At 38.8% G+C, this 17,471-nt stretch overlaps 1 protein-coding gene across 1 annotated transcript; it reads left to right on the top strand.

Moving 5' to 3' along the window:
- The first annotated feature begins 494 nt into the window (after positions 1-494).
- On the top strand, positions 495-16,528 carry LRRC58 (leucine rich repeat containing 58). Its single transcript, XM_080654587.1, has 4 exons — positions 495-1,082; positions 7,266-7,394; positions 8,295-8,572; positions 13,571-16,528. The coding sequence occupies exons 1-4, from the start codon at positions 583-585 to the stop codon at positions 13,762-13,764; spliced, it is 1,101 nt and encodes a 366-aa protein (XP_080510713.1). The 5' UTR covers positions 495-582; the 3' UTR covers positions 13,765-16,528.
- Positions 16,529-17,471: the final 943 nt, after the last annotated feature.

Here is a 17,471-nt window from a genome sequence, read left to right as displayed (position 1 = left end):
AAGAGATATTTCAAACAAAATACAGAACTTATTCATCAACAGATTCAAATACCTCCTCTAGATTCTCTATAATAAGGAACTCAGATTAATTAATATTTCAATATCCTGTTATTTCAAAATACCTAGATATTTAATATTTATAATTTAACCTAGCAGAACTCCAAAATTTTAAGTTACCAAAGACTTTAACCTTTTTCTCTTTACGAAGTGGGAGTGGCCCCTCCAGGAGGGCTCCTCTTCCTTCTCCCACCCCTTACCCTGTCTGCCTAGTCCTGATCCTGAGGACCTTATAAAGGGCGGCTGACCAAACCCTGCCGGGTTGAGAAAGCAACGTGGCAGCCCACAGGTCTCTGCCTCCGCCCCCCGCACGCCACGTGCCATGTGAGACGCAGCCCGGCCCCAGAGCGGCGCGCCCCCGGCGCCCAGGTCGCGTGACTAGGCGGGGACGCGCGGGATTAAGGTCCGTGCCCGCCTCTTCCGAGAAAGCTCTTGTTTCAGGTTCCGGGGCCGCGAAGCTCCGGGCCTGGGGGTCGCGCGCGGCGCTCTCCGGGTTCCGGGGCCGCGCGCCCCGCGGCGGGCGGGATGGAGGAGGCCGGGGCGGCCGTGACCACGGCCGGGGAGGCCGAACTGAACTTGTCCCGCCTCAGCGTGTCCCCCGAGACACTGGAGTCCGAGCTGGAGTCGCGGGGTGAGGAGCGGCGCGGCGCGCGGGAGGCGCTGCTGCGGCTGCTGCTGCCGCACAACCGTCTGGCGTCGCTGCCGCGGGCCCTGGGCAGCGGCTTCCCGCACCTCCAGCTGCTGGACGTGAGCGGCAACGCGCTGACCGCGCTGGGACCCGAGCTGCTGACGCTGCGCTGCCTGCGCACGCTGCTGGCCAAGAACAACCGGCTCGGCGGGCCCGGCGCGCTGCCCAAGGGGCTGGCGCGGTCGCCGCTCTCGCGCAGCCTCCAAGTGCTCAACCTCAGCGGGAACTGCTTCCAGGAGGTGCCGGCCTCGGTGCTGGAGCTGCGCGCGCTGCAGACCCTCAGCCTGGGGGGCAACCAGCTGCAGACCATCCCGGCCGAGATCGAGAACTTGCGGAGGTGAGCGGGCCGCCGCCGAAGGGGAGGGGGCCGGGAGCGGTGTCCGCGGGCGCCGGGCCTAGTCCAGGCGCGGTTTAGTTGTCACGTAACCGCCTCTTTCCCTTTAACTCATCGGCGGTGAGCACTACCCCGCCGGCTCAGCGAATCTAGTAAGGTGGCCTGTGACCGCGTTTGGTGTGCAGATTTTCGAGGCAGTTTTTCTCCTTCTTGGATCTGAGGGAGTGATTCAAACTGATAGCTACTCAAACAAATGTAAATGTTGTCACTTTCTTGCTTTGTAGTCCTTGGCGGTTTTCCCCCTCTAGAGACCAGCGGTTTTCAACCTTGTTCATCGCCTGGCACACATAAACTAATGACCAAAATTCTGAGGGACACCAAAAAATGTATTGTTTTTTACTGATCTGACAAGAAAAAATACGTATAATTTTGATGCATTCACACCAGGCGGTTATTGTTGTGTTGGCTGTTACTTTATTTGACAATAAGGGAAAAGAGGTCAGTGCCCCTGACTAAATAGTCAGGTATTGCATGTTTTTAAAATTCTGGCGGTGCATCGGTTGAAAATCGTGCTATAGATCAAAGTTTGTGCCTTTTAGCCAGACATCCAATGTACTCTGATCTGACTCTTGCTTTTCTAGGACATTTACTGCTCCCTGTTCTCTAGTAACAGCAATACCAAAGTTCCCCATTGTAGGAGGCCGTGTTTTCAGATCCCTAGTGGATAATTTAAATCCTCAGATAGTACCTAACCCTATTTATACTATGTATTTTTCAATATGCACATACCTGTGATAACGTTTAATTTGTAAATTAGGCACAGTAAGAGATTAACAACAATAACGTAATAAAATAGAACAACTATAACTACATACTTGAAAGAAACATGTAGCCTTTGCTCACGTCTCCCACCCACAGACTTAATGCCTTTTTCATATTAATTAAGCACTTACAGGCAATGTGGTCATAACTTACTCATTTTGAGATGGGACAGAAAAACAAGCTGAAATTTCTGTTTCCTTCACAATTCCACAGATAGAAGATTTATCCTTACCTTAGATTTTAGCAAACTCAGCATACGATTTTTTCCTTTCCTGTAAGTAAAGAACTTTCACCTTTTTACTTAAAGAAAGTACTTTAAAGCTTTTCTTTGACATACCAGAATTGCCAGCATCGCTACTCTTGCACTTTGGAGCCATTATTAAGTAAACGTTACTTGAGCGTAAGCACTGTGATACCATGACAGTTGATCTGATTAACTGAGATGGCTACTAAGTGACTAATGAGTGGGTAGTGTATACAGCAGTATATGCTGGACAAAGGGATGATTCACAACCCAGGAGGGGTAGAACAGGATGATACTAGATTTCATCACACTAGTCCGTGCATAATTTAAAACTTATGAATAGTTTATTTCTGGAATTTTCCATTGAATAATTTTGGACCACAGGTAACTGAAACTGGGGAAACAAAACTGCAAATAAAAGGGAACTACTGTACTACTCGTGGAATTCAATGAGCCATGCATTTTACCAGCACCAATGGGCATACAATAAATATGCATAGAATGAATGCAGTAACTCTGTACATATCCTTTTCCTTTTGCCTGAAATGTTGCCTGTAAATTCCTATTCATCCTTCAAAACCCATCGCGAGGGTGTTACCTTTGTTTTCTTTAATACTTCATGGACCACAACTAATTTATGATCTATATTGTACTTCCTCTGTACCTCACTCATCCCACCATTGCATTTATCCTATTGATTATAATTTCTTGTATACATGACAGTTGATCTGATTATTCAGGTCTGCCTCATTATTCAATTAATGTATATTGAATTAAATGCAAGGAAGTAGTAGAGACACAGGTAGCAAAAGTCCCTTAAATGTGCTGTGCAGGAGAGTAAGAAATAGTGCAAGAACAAGTGGATTATCCAAAGTGAAAAAAAAAGTGTCTTTTGTCTGAAAATATTTTCACAGCTTTTATTTGAATTTTCTGAGATAACAGAATGTTAGAGATGGGAGGGACCTTAGAGCTAAATGTAGTGAAAAGAACATTGGCCTGAGAATAAGGACTCTTGATGTCCCAGCCTTAGACAAATCACTTAATATATCCTCACTACAGCCTCCTAATCTGTAAAAGAGGCATTTGGACAAGATATGTCTTCATACCCATCTCATCACGGATATTTATTTAGTACCTACCATGTGTCAGGTGCTGGGGATACTGTGGTGAACATGATCCTGCTGCCCTCATGGAGCTAACATACAAGAGACATTAAACCTCATTATTTCATTACAATTGTTGTAACTTCTGTGAAGACATACAGAGTGCCTTGAAATGAAATAACAGAGGGGCCTGCCTGACGTAGTTTGGTTCTTGAGCAAGTAACATTTGAACTGAATTTTGAAGGAAGAGTATGAATTAACTAGGAGAGGGTGGGGAGGGGTCAGTCCAAGTAGAAGGAACAGCACAGGTGAAAGCCCAGAGGCAAGAAGGACTGAAGGTCAAAATTTTGAAAGGAGGACATTGTATTAGAGCAGTGGTTCTCAACCTTTCTAATGCCGCGACCCTTTAATACAGTTCCTCATGTTGTGGTGACCCCTAACCATAAAGTGATTTTCATTGCTACTTCATAACTGTAATTTTGCTACTGTTAATGAATCGTAATGTAAATATCTGTGTTTTCCGATGGTCTTAGGCTCTAATGTAAATATCTGTGTTTTCCGATGGTCTTAGGCTCTAATGTAAATATCTGTGTTTTCCGATGGTCTCGACCCACAGGTTGAGAACCGCTAGCAGGGTCGCCTAAGACCATCGGAAAACACAGATATTTACATTAGAGCCTAAGACCATTGGAAAACACAGGTATTTACAGGGCATTAATATTTGGTACTTGCCCCAAACTAATAAAAAAAAATATTTTCTTTGACTTCTCATCTGTTGGATGTTAGGAAGATATCTATCCTCTTTTAACAGCAACTTAGAAAGTATTTCAGAGTATATAATCCATGTAATAGTCTCCTTTATCCCCAGCCTTCATTTCAGGAAAGAATAACAAATATGCACAATTAGCTTAATTGGTATAATTAACCTCTTCAGATTTGTAGGGTGTCTTCATGTATGTTTTTTGTACTTTGTTAATCCTTTTCCCTAGTGGCAAACTCTTTTGAAGAAATGGTTTCTGAAAGGTCAGTTTTGAAGTATCTATATATATAAAAGGCTAAGTGACCGACCATACTACGTCCAACTGTACATCTGTCTGGCCGTCCAACCAACCTACCGGCCAGTACATATGACGTGCACTGGCAGTTTAAAAATAAACATTGACTTGTGCATGTGCGATACATATAAAGCTCTCGCTGGCACCAATCTCATGCATGTATTAGTTTTATAATACTACTAGTGCCCCAGTGCATGGATTGGTGCACATTGAAAGGAAATTTTTAGAAGGCAGCCGGTGGGGCGGGTCAGGACTGGGCGAGACAGGCCAGACATGCCCTGGAGCCAACCTCCCGTGGTCCCTCCCTGGCCAGCCACACCTGGGGCAGCGCTGTGGTTCGAAGGTCGTCTGTGGGGTGAAGCGGGGTCCCTCCGGCAGGTGGGGTCTCTTGGCCTGGCCTGCGGGGATCGGGCTGAAAACGGCTCTCCATCATCCTCCGAGGGATTCCAGATTGCAAGAGGACGGTTCTTGGGTGATGCACCCCAGAATTGGGCTCCCTCCTCTGTCATTCTGGGTGCATCATCCGAGAACTGCAGCTGCTAAGTGTCTGCAGCTCAGCAGCTCCCGCGTTAAGCATCTGCCTCCTGGTGGTCATTGTATGTCATAGCAACCGGTTGGACGTATTTTCAGCATCTACTTATTTGTTACTAGTGGCCCAGTGTACAGTTTCATGCACATTGAAAGAAAATTAGAAGAAAGATTTGTGCAGTAATTATGATGCTGAAAATACTATATATGTATATTTTTATTTTTTGAAAAATCTTATGTTTATTATTAACTCATTCCCAGACAATATTTGAAAGACAAAAAAATAACATATTGGAATTAAACTTGTTTGTTTTTAAGCATTATAAACCTAAGAGATTTACACAGTCAGAAATAGAAAAAGAATATCATTAATATGTTTTTAAAATGACAAAACTTTGAATCACTACACATAAAGGAAGGCAAGATAATGAAGTAAAGATAAGAAATTCAACAAATGGAAGAAATTAAACCTAGAAGAAACATGTAATAAGGCTACCTACAAAAGACTTTACAATAAGCATGATTTCTAATGTCAGAGGTAAAGGAGGGAATGTCATCAATGAAACAAGAATAAGAAGTTTAAAAATGGACAGTTATGAAAACCCTAGTTAGAACTCTTAGAAATGAAAAAATGTAATTATGAATAGGCTGAAAGATAGCTTGTAGCACAAAAGTATGAAAGAAATGTTAAAAAACATGGAGAATTGATTCTGAAGTTCCACTGCCATTTAATAGAAATTCTAGAAGGAGAATAGAGAGCATGTAGGATAGGAATGTTTGAAATAATACTGGTTTAAAATTTCCCACAATTAAAAAGAGTACTTCAAACTGATCATGGTAAAACTTCAGAACAATCAGGTTAAATAAAAAAGATTCTAAAAGCTCCTAATAAAAAAAGAACACCAGATTACCTACAAAGGAGCAATATACTAATACTGGTTAAAATAAGATCATGGAGTAGTAACTTTCTAGTGCTAATAAAAGTAACTGTCAACCTAGAATTTAATGCCCAGCCAACCTATTCATTACTTAACAAGGAGGGGGGAAGATAAAAATGTCAGAGACGAAGGACTCAAAGATAAAAACTAAGGTGGGCTCTTGCTGAAAGAATTTCTAAAGGATGTACTTGAATTACACTCTAAAACAGTGAGTGTCAACCTTTTTTATCTCATGGCATACATAAACTAATTAGTAAAACTTTGCAGCACGCCAAAAAATATATTTCTTGCCAATCTGACAAAAAAAAAGGTATAATTTTGATTCATTCACACGGGATGGCTTATAAAAGCAACTGTTGTGTTGGCTGTTGTCATATTTTTATTTGACAGTCTAAGGGAAAAGAGGTCAGTGCCTCTGACAAAATAGTCAGGTATTGTATGTTTTTAAAATTCTTGTAGCAGACCTGTTGGAAATTGCTGCTGTAGAAGGATAGCTTGGCTGTTGTGTGGAAAATAGCTGCTGAAGTGAGAAGGGAGTTTGATGGGAAGAATGGAAGCACAAGACTGGAGGCTATTATAGTAGTCCAGATGTGAAATGGTAGAGATTTGCTTGGTATATCTTTTTTTATCCCTTCACTTTTAATGTACTGAGGTATTTCTATTATAAATGTAAGTTATAAAGAGTATAACTTCAAAGTCCTTACTGAGGTCTGAAGGACCTGATCTGCTCTTCCTAGACTACCTCTCTGACCTATGTGACTATCACTGTCCTGCCTTTGGCTCCCTGATCTACCCACACTGGCTCTATTATAACACAAGCATTTTTCTACCTCAGGGATTTCTACTCAGTCATTTCATTCTGACCTTTGTTCAAATGTCATCTCCTACAGGAAACCCTTTATGTCCCCCCTATCAAGAATATCACTCTCATCAACATCTGGTTACCTCCCTTTTTCTTTATAGTACTTAAAGCTGTCTGACAAAATATATACAAATTCATTGATTTATTGTCTGTCTCTCTCACTAGAATGTAAGCTACTTAAGGTCAAGTAATTGGTCTTATTTTCACTAAATTCCCTAGAATGGTGCATGGTAGGTATCTGGTTCATATTTGTTGGCCAGGCACTTAACATGATATATAATAACATTATTCCATTTTAAAGAAGAAACTGGAGCATAACAAGATTAAATAACTGGCCCAAAATCTTGCACTGGTAAGTGGTAGAGCTGGGATTCAATGAAATAAATACAAACAAAAATAAAACCAGTAGGTAGTATTGATAATATTGCCTAATATTGGTGTGTCTTGTCTGCTTACCTATAATATAAGCTCCCTGAAGATTGCATTACTTCTCTAGAGACTGTATGGCATATAGCAGATCCTAAGTAAAACATTTGCTGAATGAATAAATGAAATGTGTTCATTATAATAAAGGAAATGGAGTATCTTATCTAGCTTTGGTTTATTTACTTTTTATTTTTGTTTATCTTTGCAGTTTAGAGTGTTTATATCTTGGAGGAAACTTCATCAAAGAAATCCCGCCAGAATTAGCAAATCTGCCTTCTTTAAATTACTTAGTATTGTGTGACAACAGAATCCAAAGTGTACCTCCTCAGCTTTCACAGTGAGTAGTTTCAAGCATTTTATGTATACGCTAGAGGCCCAGTGCACAAAATTCATGCACAGGGGGTGGGGTGGGCGCCTCAGCCCGGCCTGCACCCTCTCGCAATCCGGGACCACTGGTTCCTAACCGCTCACTTGCCTGCCTGCCTCATAGCCCCTAACTGCTAGCCTGCCTGCCTCATCGCCCCTAACCTCCTCTGCCTTGGCCCCCACCACCATGGCTTTGTCCAGAAGGTCGTTCTGCTGTCTAGTCTAATTAGCATATTAGGCTTTTATTATTATAGATAGAAATACATGCTTAGGAATTACTGTTTTGGCATTCACCCACATGTTTTATAGGTAGAAAGAACTAGATGGTACATGAGAATTACCGTTACGTTTGCTGTGAATGGGGTTGCTTATTTTTAATGTTACTTTTTTTAAAGGCTGTGGTTTATTTCTAACAATATTTGTATATTGTAATAAAAAATAGAGTATTGATTTGACAGAGATTTCCCAGGTTTTTAAGGGAGTTGGTTAATTTTATATTTGATATGAAGCATTCCTATCCTAATGAGATAATGTGAAGGGTCTTGATTCCTGCTGCATTTAAAATCTTTACCTTTTTTGGTTATCTGAATGATAAAACATCCCCCAAAAATGTTTAAATCTAGCATTTATATTTCATCTAGTACATCAGAATATTCTCTTAAGTATTCTGTACTGTCTGAGATTCCATGAGCAAAAGCCCATCATGACATTTACAAATCTATGATCTAGTTTCAGCACTTTTAAATTTTATTTCCATTGACCTAATCTTAATTGCACATTCTTATGGGGAAATCAAGTTAAGTGAAGAACTTAACTTTCTTGGTAGTTACCTTGCTTACTGTCATTGATTTTTGTACTGCACTCATTCCAGGTTGCATTCGCTTCGATCCCTCAGTCTTCACAATAACTTGCTGACATACCTGCCTCGAGAGATCCTCAACCTTATTCAATTGGAAGAATTGAGTTTGCGAGGAAATCCGTTGGTTGTTCGTTTTGTTAGAGATTTAACCTATGATCCTCCGACTCTCCTGGAATTAGCTGCTCGGACTATTAAAATTCGAAATATTTCCTACACTCCCTGTGATCTTCCTGGGAATCTTCTTAGATACTTGAGTTTAGCCAGCAATTGCCCAAACCCAAAGTGTGGAGGTAAGCTAATTTAGTGTCCTTGTTTTCCATTCATTTAGCTATTTTTAAAATTGATGATCTCAGTGTTTTCATTAGCTGTCTTTCAGAGAAAGGCAATTAGTCTTTGTTTCTGTTTCCCTCATCCTTTTACCCTTTACCAGAAACTAAGACCCTCTCTGGATTTGATTCTTTTTCTTTTCTTTTCTTCCTATTTTCATAATCCTTTATGATTCACACACAAGGAAAACACCCAGAAAGTCTTATTCTGTTTTGAAACTGTCATAAGATTTGTAAAATGAGAGGAAATATAAAAGCATAACAGCCCTAGTCGGTTTGGTTCGGTGGATAGAGCATCAGCCTGCTGACTTAAGGGTCCCAGGTTCCATTCTGGCCAAGGGCACATGTGCGGGTTTCGGGCTTGATCCTCAGTAGGGGGTGTGCAGGAGGCAGCCGATCAATGATTCTCTTTCATCGTTAATGTTTCTATCTCGCTCTCCTTCTCCCTTCCTCTCTGAAATCAATAAAAATATTTTATTTTTTTTTTAAAAAGAAGTGTAACAATCCTAATTGCCTAGAAAGAATCTCTAAAATGTTTAGCTACTTAGAATCACCAGTCTGAGTATCAGTTACCTTTATAGAGTATGATTCAAGATATATGAGAATGGGCAGAATGTGTGTCAATTTCAGAATGTCCCTTGGAATTTTATATTCTTTTAAATCCATGGTTCAAAATTTCTTCGGTTTAGAGCAGTGGTCAGCAAACTGCGGCTCACGAGCCACAGTTTGCAGACCACTGGTTTAGAGTATATGGAGAGAATGAAACTAATGGTATAATGTAAGGCAGAGTGAAACAAGAATTCAGTGTAGTATTGGAAATCAAAAGAGGGAAAGAATACATTTAACTACATCTAGAAAAGATGAGATGATTCTTGACGTATGAGTTGGATTTTGATGGGTAAAATTAAGGATAAGAAACTTTTCAGAAGGATAGAATAAAATTGGAGATAAAAAAGCATTATGGAGCAGAAAGTTGAATAAGTAATTTGACTCAGATATACAATTAGGGGAATAACGAGAGAAAACAGTTTATAAAAGATTCATTGAGAACAGGTTATGAAGGGCATGGAGTGCCAGGGGATGTGGGTAGGAGTTGGTGACTGATAGCAGGTCATTTTATTTTGGCTCCCTCATAGAAGACTACTACTTAAAAAATTCAATTTGATGGGGGTACAGAAAGGTTTTTACTATTGTCGGATAAATGTAGGTGCTGAGGAAATGATATATATGATGATCAGAGATTTTTCTGGAAAGTCCCATCATGTCTTGAAACCATTATAAGGTTTATTAAAAAGGAGAAAATCATTTAAGTTTCTCAAAGAATATCAAGAGAAAAAAAGACACTATTGGTTCAAAAAGAAAAATATTCGAGCCTTTCTAGCCATTCTTACCAGGTATACTGGTTACTAATGCGGATTTTTTTCAATAGATGGAGTTACACATATGTTGATATACACTGAGTGGCCAGATTATTATGATCTCTGAACGCATAATAATCTGGCCACTCAGTGTATATATATGTATATTAGAAGCCCGGTGCATGAATTCGTGCATAGGTGGGGTCTGGCCAGCCTAGCCAGGGGGAGGGGACATGGGCGGTTGGCTGCTGGTTGAATTCCTGGTCAAGGGGACAATTTGCATATTAACCTTTTATTATATAGGATATACACTGAGTGGCCAGATTATTATGCGTTCAGAGATCATAATAATCTGGCCACTCAGTGTATATGCAATTTGATATGTATGCTATTTTGTTGTATTGACAGCAAGCTTCAAAACTTCATATGTCAAATTTTCTGAAGGTGTTAACATCATAGATATTTTTACATTTAAAAATGTCAAGTTTCGTGCCAAAAAAGAGCATTTGCAGGAAGTTTTAATTCTTTATTTTGAAGAAAAGCGCTGCTGAAAGTTATCGTATACTTTGGGAAGCTTATGGTGAACATGCTCCATCTCAAGATACTTGTGAATGCTGGTTTAAACGCTTTAAAAGTGATGATTTCGATGTGAAAGACAACATCCAAGTCAACTGAAAAAGTTTGAATAACAGCAATTACAAGCATTATTGGATGAAGATGCGTGTCAAACTCAAAAACAACTTGCAGAAAGATTAAACGTTGCTCAGCAAATAATTTCCGATCATTTATAAGCAATGGGAAAGATTTTAAAGGAAGGAAAATGGGTGGCACATCAACTGAATGAAAGATAAATGGAAAACCGAAAAGTCATCAGTAAAATGTTGCTGCAATGGCATGAAAGTCTTTTTTGCATGGAATTGTGACTGGCGATGAAAAGTGGATTTATTTTGAGAATCCCAAATGCACAAAATCATGGGTTGATCCAGGTCAACCATCAACATTGACTGCAAGGCCAAATCGCTTCAGAAAGAAGACAATGCTCTGCGTTTGGTAGGATCAGGAAGGTATGGTGTATTATGAGCTTCTAAAACCAGGTGGAAACGTTGATACTGATCGCTACCGACAACAAATAATCAATTTGAACCACACTTTGATCGTGAAACCACCAGAATGTGCCAGAAGACAAGGCGAAGTAATTTTGCTTCATGATGACGCACCATCACACACTTCAAAACCAGTTAAAGACACGTTAAAAGATCTTGCCTGGGAAGTATTAACCCACCCGCTGTATTCACCAGACCTTGCTCCTTCAGATTACCACTTGTTCCAATCAATGGCACACGCACTTTCTGAGTAGCACTTCAAAAAGTACTAAGTATTGGAAAATTCGGTCTCTGAATGGTTTGCCTCAAAACAAGAAAAGTTCTATTCGGACAGTATCCACAAATTACCTGAAAGATGGGGAAATATGTAGCTAGCGATGGACATTACTTTGAATAAAGCACTTTTGATGTTTCTCTTGAAATTACCGTGTTTTCTTTGATTACAAAATCTGCTTTATTAACCGGTACACCTGGTAGAAGTATAGATTGCTGTGCTGTGCCAAATTAGAAGTGCTTACGCTTTTCTCTGGTTCTCTTTCCTAAGTTGGCTTTAACAATGACAAGGGACAACATTCACACCAGGCCTTCAGACTCAGTAGTCTCTGTCTAATCTCTTCTTTAAACCTATCCTTTTCTGGAAATGGACCTCTACAAGAATTCACTTTTTCTCTTATTTGTTTTTGAATTACTTCTTCAATATACTGATTTGCTACTTATTTTAGGAACAAAAATGCATTTTAAATTATTAGTTTAAAATTTGAGATAATATATAAAATGAACCATTGACATTTTTCCCTCTCAGACTCATTAGTTATTGGACTCTAAGCCAAAGTAATTGTATATTTTGTGATATATTTTCTCGGTATAGTCTGAGATCTTATGAATGACAAGATAATATTGTACTATTTTAGCTCATGGTAACTCTATAATGCTTTATTTTGTTACTTCCTTAGGAAGCTAACATATTTTGAGGGTATATAAATACTGATTGACCAGTTTATTGCATATATCTATTTTTCTAAATTGTTCAAAGTAATATACCTTGAATTGCCTTTATTAAACTACTAGGCTCAGTGCACAACAGTTGTGCACTGGGGGTGAGGGTCGGGGTGGGGGGGAGTCCCTCAGCCCAGCCTGTGCCCTGTTGCAGTCCGGGACCCCTCGGGGTCCTTAGCGCTGCTACGGAGGTGGGAGAGGCTCCTGCCATCGCCCTGCACCCGGCTTCTGGCTGAGTGGCACTCCCCCTGTGGGAGCACCCTGAGCACTAGGGGGCAGCTCCTGCATTGAGCACCTGCCCCCTGGTGGTTGGTGCATGTCATAGCGACCAATCGTTCCCATTCGGTCGATTTGCATATTAGCCTTTTATTATATAGAATGAGTTATACTTATAGAATCAAAAAAATTAGGAAGTTAATGGGGGAGTGTTAGGGAAAAATAAATAGAAATTGTTATTTCTTCTTTGTTTGGACCACATCTTGTTATTTTGGTTCTTTATGTGACACACACAGAGTTGTTGGTGCCAGAGGAGATTTAGGTAAGGTATAGAGGTTGAGATTCCTCTCTAGAGAGGCAATTTGACCCAGAATTCTAGATGTTCCAGTTATACTGCAATCATTGTGATAGCCTATGTTAGACATGTGCGGTATCTTCAAGGAGTGGCTAGAACCCTGAGATACAGCATCCTCTGCTCTTCTCTCAGCTCTGAATGTATTTTTACTTAGCTGAAGGGCCACAGTTCAGGAGCACTGTGGAATCAAAATTAGGAATCAAAAGAGCTGAATAACCCTAGTCAGTTTGGCTCAGTGGATAGAGTGTTGGCCTGCGGACCGAAGGCTCCCGGGTTCGATTCTGGTCAAGGGCATACTCCTTCCCGGCTTGGGCCCTGGTCAGGGCACGTGCAGGAGGCAACCAGTTTTGGTGTTTTGCTCTGTTTTGCCCTCTCTCTTCCACTCTAAAAATCAAAGGAAAAATATTCTTAGGTGAGGATATCAAAGTACTAGTTTCAGTCTAGTCATATATTTGTGTGAAAACCCTATGAGACCATTCATGAAACAGCTTGGAAGTGTGTAGATTTAGAACCTGTGGAAATGTAAGGTATCATCTTGTTTCTTTTCATTTTGCTTCTCAAAACATAAGAACAAGGATACCAAAAGTTGTTTCCTTTCTGCAAATTTTGAAGTTTTGTGGGCTTTTTAAGTTTCTTGACAATAGGGTAGTACTATCAGGCACTGTCTACCAAATCACCCAGAGAAAACAAGCTAAATAAACAGTGTCCTTTTAATACCATCTCCCTTTTAGGTAACTCTGGCCACCCCTGTGCAGCCAAATCACTATAAATAGCTATAAACAGCTATAGAAACATCTACTAGTTATGCTTAAGATTCAGAACAGAGAAGACTGTACATGACATTGCTTCAGAATGCTGGAGAAATGGTTGCAAAAGAAACTGTGATTCATTGCTTTGTAATGATTACTTTATACTTTTTCCTCCTTCTCTCCAGGAGTCTACTTCGACTGCTGTGTCAGACAGATAAAATTTGTGGACTTCTGTGGGAAGTACCGCCTCCCCCTGATGCACTACTTGTGTTCACCAGAATGCTCTTCGCCTTGCAGTTCCACATCCCAGAGCGAATCTGACTCGGAGGACGAAGCTAGTGTTGCCGCACACAGAATGCAGAAAGTTCTTCTTGGTTGAGGAGTGCAGAGTGGAGTGAAATACTAAAAGACTGAGAAAAGGTTGTTAGAAAAGAAAGTAGACTTTGAGGTTCACTAGAAACATTATCTTCATCTTGAATGTCCATGAAAGAGTCAGAGGTGATATAAATAAAAGATTTTATGTATCATCTACCCATTTAGCAGGAATGAGTCCATTTCCATGTTTGGATTTTTTAAATGTAATTCACTCTGAATGGCCGTTTTATATTTGGCTGATTGTTTGCAATCTTCGCTCAAGTTTTGCATAACTCCCACAGCAGACTAGAACATTCTGAAGAGCAGTGCTATAATAAACCATCAGTGGTAACAATTGAGATGAAGAAAGAAATGATCAAAGCTGTAATTATTACCAGAGTTGTCCTTGGGTTTAGGTTGAACCCTATACAATAGTAGAATTACCCCTCTTTTCATATATTGCCCATATGTCTAAATTACAGAGCTATTCAGATAAGCTCACAGATGGTTACATAGGCCCTAAACCTTTCTGACCCACTATCTGGTAAAGTAAGGGATATAACCTTATGTGGGATTTTAAAACTCTTCAGTTCTCCTTTATTTTATATGATTATTACCCTTAGGTAATCCAGCAATGACTGATGTAGTGCCTTAAATCCTAGCTAGGATTTGGAAGTTTATGCAAGAGATGATGCCAGAGTAGCCTATAGCCTGCCATACTATGCAGAATGCTGAAATACGCTTTAACAGAACTAGGTAAACAATTATATATCTGACACCTGAGCTCATGACCACTTTACCTTCATTTTTTGCTTAAACATGAAGTATACCCCTCGCAAATCACTTTTACACTTAATGGGAGGCCACACTCTTGATCATACAGTTTTTGATTGAAAAAAATCTGTCAGATTTCTTTGGACAGAATAGAGATTTACGTTAGCTTCTTTATATCTTGCATAAAGGAGTGGGAAAATGACTTAAAAATTTTAAGTCAGTTATGACTATTGCCTGTGTGTACTGAACTATAACTTTCTCTAGATTTTAAAAAGGCACTAGACAAACATCACAACAAACCAAATAAAATTTGGGCAGCAGTCATGTTTGTACACAATAGAACAATTTTCAAAACCAGTTTAACCATGGAATATTTTTTTAATATTTTTTATATTGATAACATAAAAAAGTATTAGATAATCCTTAAAGTATAGAAGAAAAATGCTTTTACAGATTACTTGCTATTAGAAATGACCAAATTTTTATTAATCAGCTTAATATGCAATAAAAATTGAGTAACAGTTCAGTAACAAGTTGGTATTATAAAATAAGATACATAACACATACTAGCAATCTTAGGTCATTAATCTATAATAGCATGATGTTTGGTAAATGTTACCTATACAGTAATACGCAGATCAGAAATGCATTGCAAACAGGAGGTGGCCTCCCTTCTGACTTGGCTGGCATTCATGAAAGGGCACATCATTTCTTAAAGCAGATTGTTTTACAGTAATGATATGTATATGTATTAGGTTTTTGTCATATGTAGTATTTTTTTATTTTAGAAGAAAATATACTGTAAGATAGTTTAGAGTTTGTCTGTTTATTATATGTTAATTCATGAAACAACATGAAAGTTTCATGACTGCAGTTGTGAAACGCTGCTATAAAGTAAATCCCTTCCCCTTGTTATAATGTAGTAAGATTCTTTTTTCCTTTCTATTCAGAAACTTTCTATGTCTATGGATGTGATCTAGTATATTTCTACTGCCTAGCAAAGTATACCTGGGTGTTTATATCTTACAATGGAAGTAATAACAAGTCTTGTTTACTTATCCACTTGAACCACAGCAAGTTTTATACTATAAACTTATGAATAGTAAAGATGACTTAGGTAGTACTTAAGTGGCAAGCTCAAAATGTTTTGTAAGGGACTTTGTTTAGATATATAAAATACTTCCATAGAAAATAAATAATGTATTCATAGTAACATACTCAAATGAATAGGACCAAATTTTTTTGGCTTAAATGCCTCACTTTACTTTCAAATTCATTACCAGCTTCACCTAAGTAACAGCTTGGGTAATCTTCTAAGAGTTAATCTTTGTAAAAAAAAATGGATAGGTATGTAAATACGGTGTTCAACCTTACATACCTCTTTCCAGCTTCCCAGAGAGAAGATGCACTGATTGAGCTTTTACAGATGTGTAGATAGGTCTAACCAGAAACACTTTCTAGCTTTGCTATGTAATGTAGATGTATACAGCAAACTGTCAACAAAATGTTTGCTATGGTCTCTATATGTGCATTTGAAAACCTAAGATCAGTGTCCAGCTGTCTTTGGTGACTTTTACTGAAATCTACATAATAGCTGTTTTATCTTTTTAAAAAATCTTTTGCAAGAGCTTTTTACCTTTTAACCTTTTATAAGAGCTGCTAATAATTCCCAAGATTTTCCCCCTGTTTTTCCCCCTACCTTCCCTTTCTCGGTTACTAGAAATTAAACCAGAAGGTGAGATATAAGGGACTTGATATTCTAGAAACCAGATAATCAGCTCCCGAATCATATAGCTCACTCTGTATTTAAAATGATAGTCTATATCTCTTTAGTTAAGTCACATATTTGTGTTTAAACTATAATTAATAAACTTTAACTGTATCTTTTGAGATGTATAGAATATGCACTAATTTTCATAATGAAATAAGTATGTTTATCTCTACTTTGATAATTTTAGTGACCAAAACTTATGTGGATAAAACTATTTAGCCAAAACATTAAAGTGTTTGGAATGAAATTCTTCAGTGCTAATATTTAAAATTGAAATGGATACATTGAACATTCTTAGTAATCTCTATCCTTAGAATCCAGTTCTCAGTGTCATGAAACTGAGAGGTGAAATAGTCTGAGGATTTTAGGAACTAGGAAAATTAGCTAGTACTATATTTTGCTTTACGGTGCCAGAGAATGGCTGACCTAGGGACAAGCTAGTCAGGGTTGTCTGTATTTGAGTAGGGGAAATAGGTCTGGGGGGTTACCGTTGATATTTTACTTCTAAATATATGCCAGAGGAGTCTCTTATTCTAAAATTCTTGATACCTGGAACTTTAGGCTATGAAATTTGAAAGAAAAGACTTGCATTGTAAATTGTAACTCAAATTTGAGAAATTTTTGTATTGATATAAATAAAAGTTAAAGACAGTTCACACTAGTGCAGTGTAACACTGCAGACCAATTCCAAACAAACATTGTGAATATCGGTTTTAAACAAGAAAGAGAGGGAAAAGGCTCATTGCTGGAGTGTGAAATGAAAGAAATCTTTTAAAGCAACAAAGGGCAGGGAAATAGAAGTTACCAGGGATATCCCTGAGCAAAGAAAGTTGTTTAATAGTGAATTGTTTTAAAATTAAGTTGCCAGACTACCATCTGAAAGCCTTTCTCATTGATTTCTTTAGTTTCTGCTATTGGGATATTGCCCACATCCCTCCATAATGAAGGGCCAGCAAGTAATAAGATTTTCCTATAGCCAACCTTGCTCTTTCCAAAGGGAGTAATACCTCATTAACCTGGAATTTGTGGTACAGTCTTGGTTAATGTTTACCTTTGCACTATGGAAAAAACACACACCCACAAAACAGATAATTTCTGCAAATATAGTTTGATCTTTTAAAGCATTTTATATAAAAAGTTATTCTAAATAAGACCTTTTGTAGGCTAACCTATATCAGTTATAGTAT

Source organism: Plecotus auritus (genome assembly GCF_963455305.1).
Source record: "Plecotus auritus genome assembly, chromosome: 2".
Taxonomy (NCBI): Eukaryota; Metazoa; Chordata; class Mammalia; order Chiroptera; family Vespertilionidae; genus Plecotus; species Plecotus auritus.
This window is presented reverse-complemented; position numbering and strand designations above follow the sequence as displayed.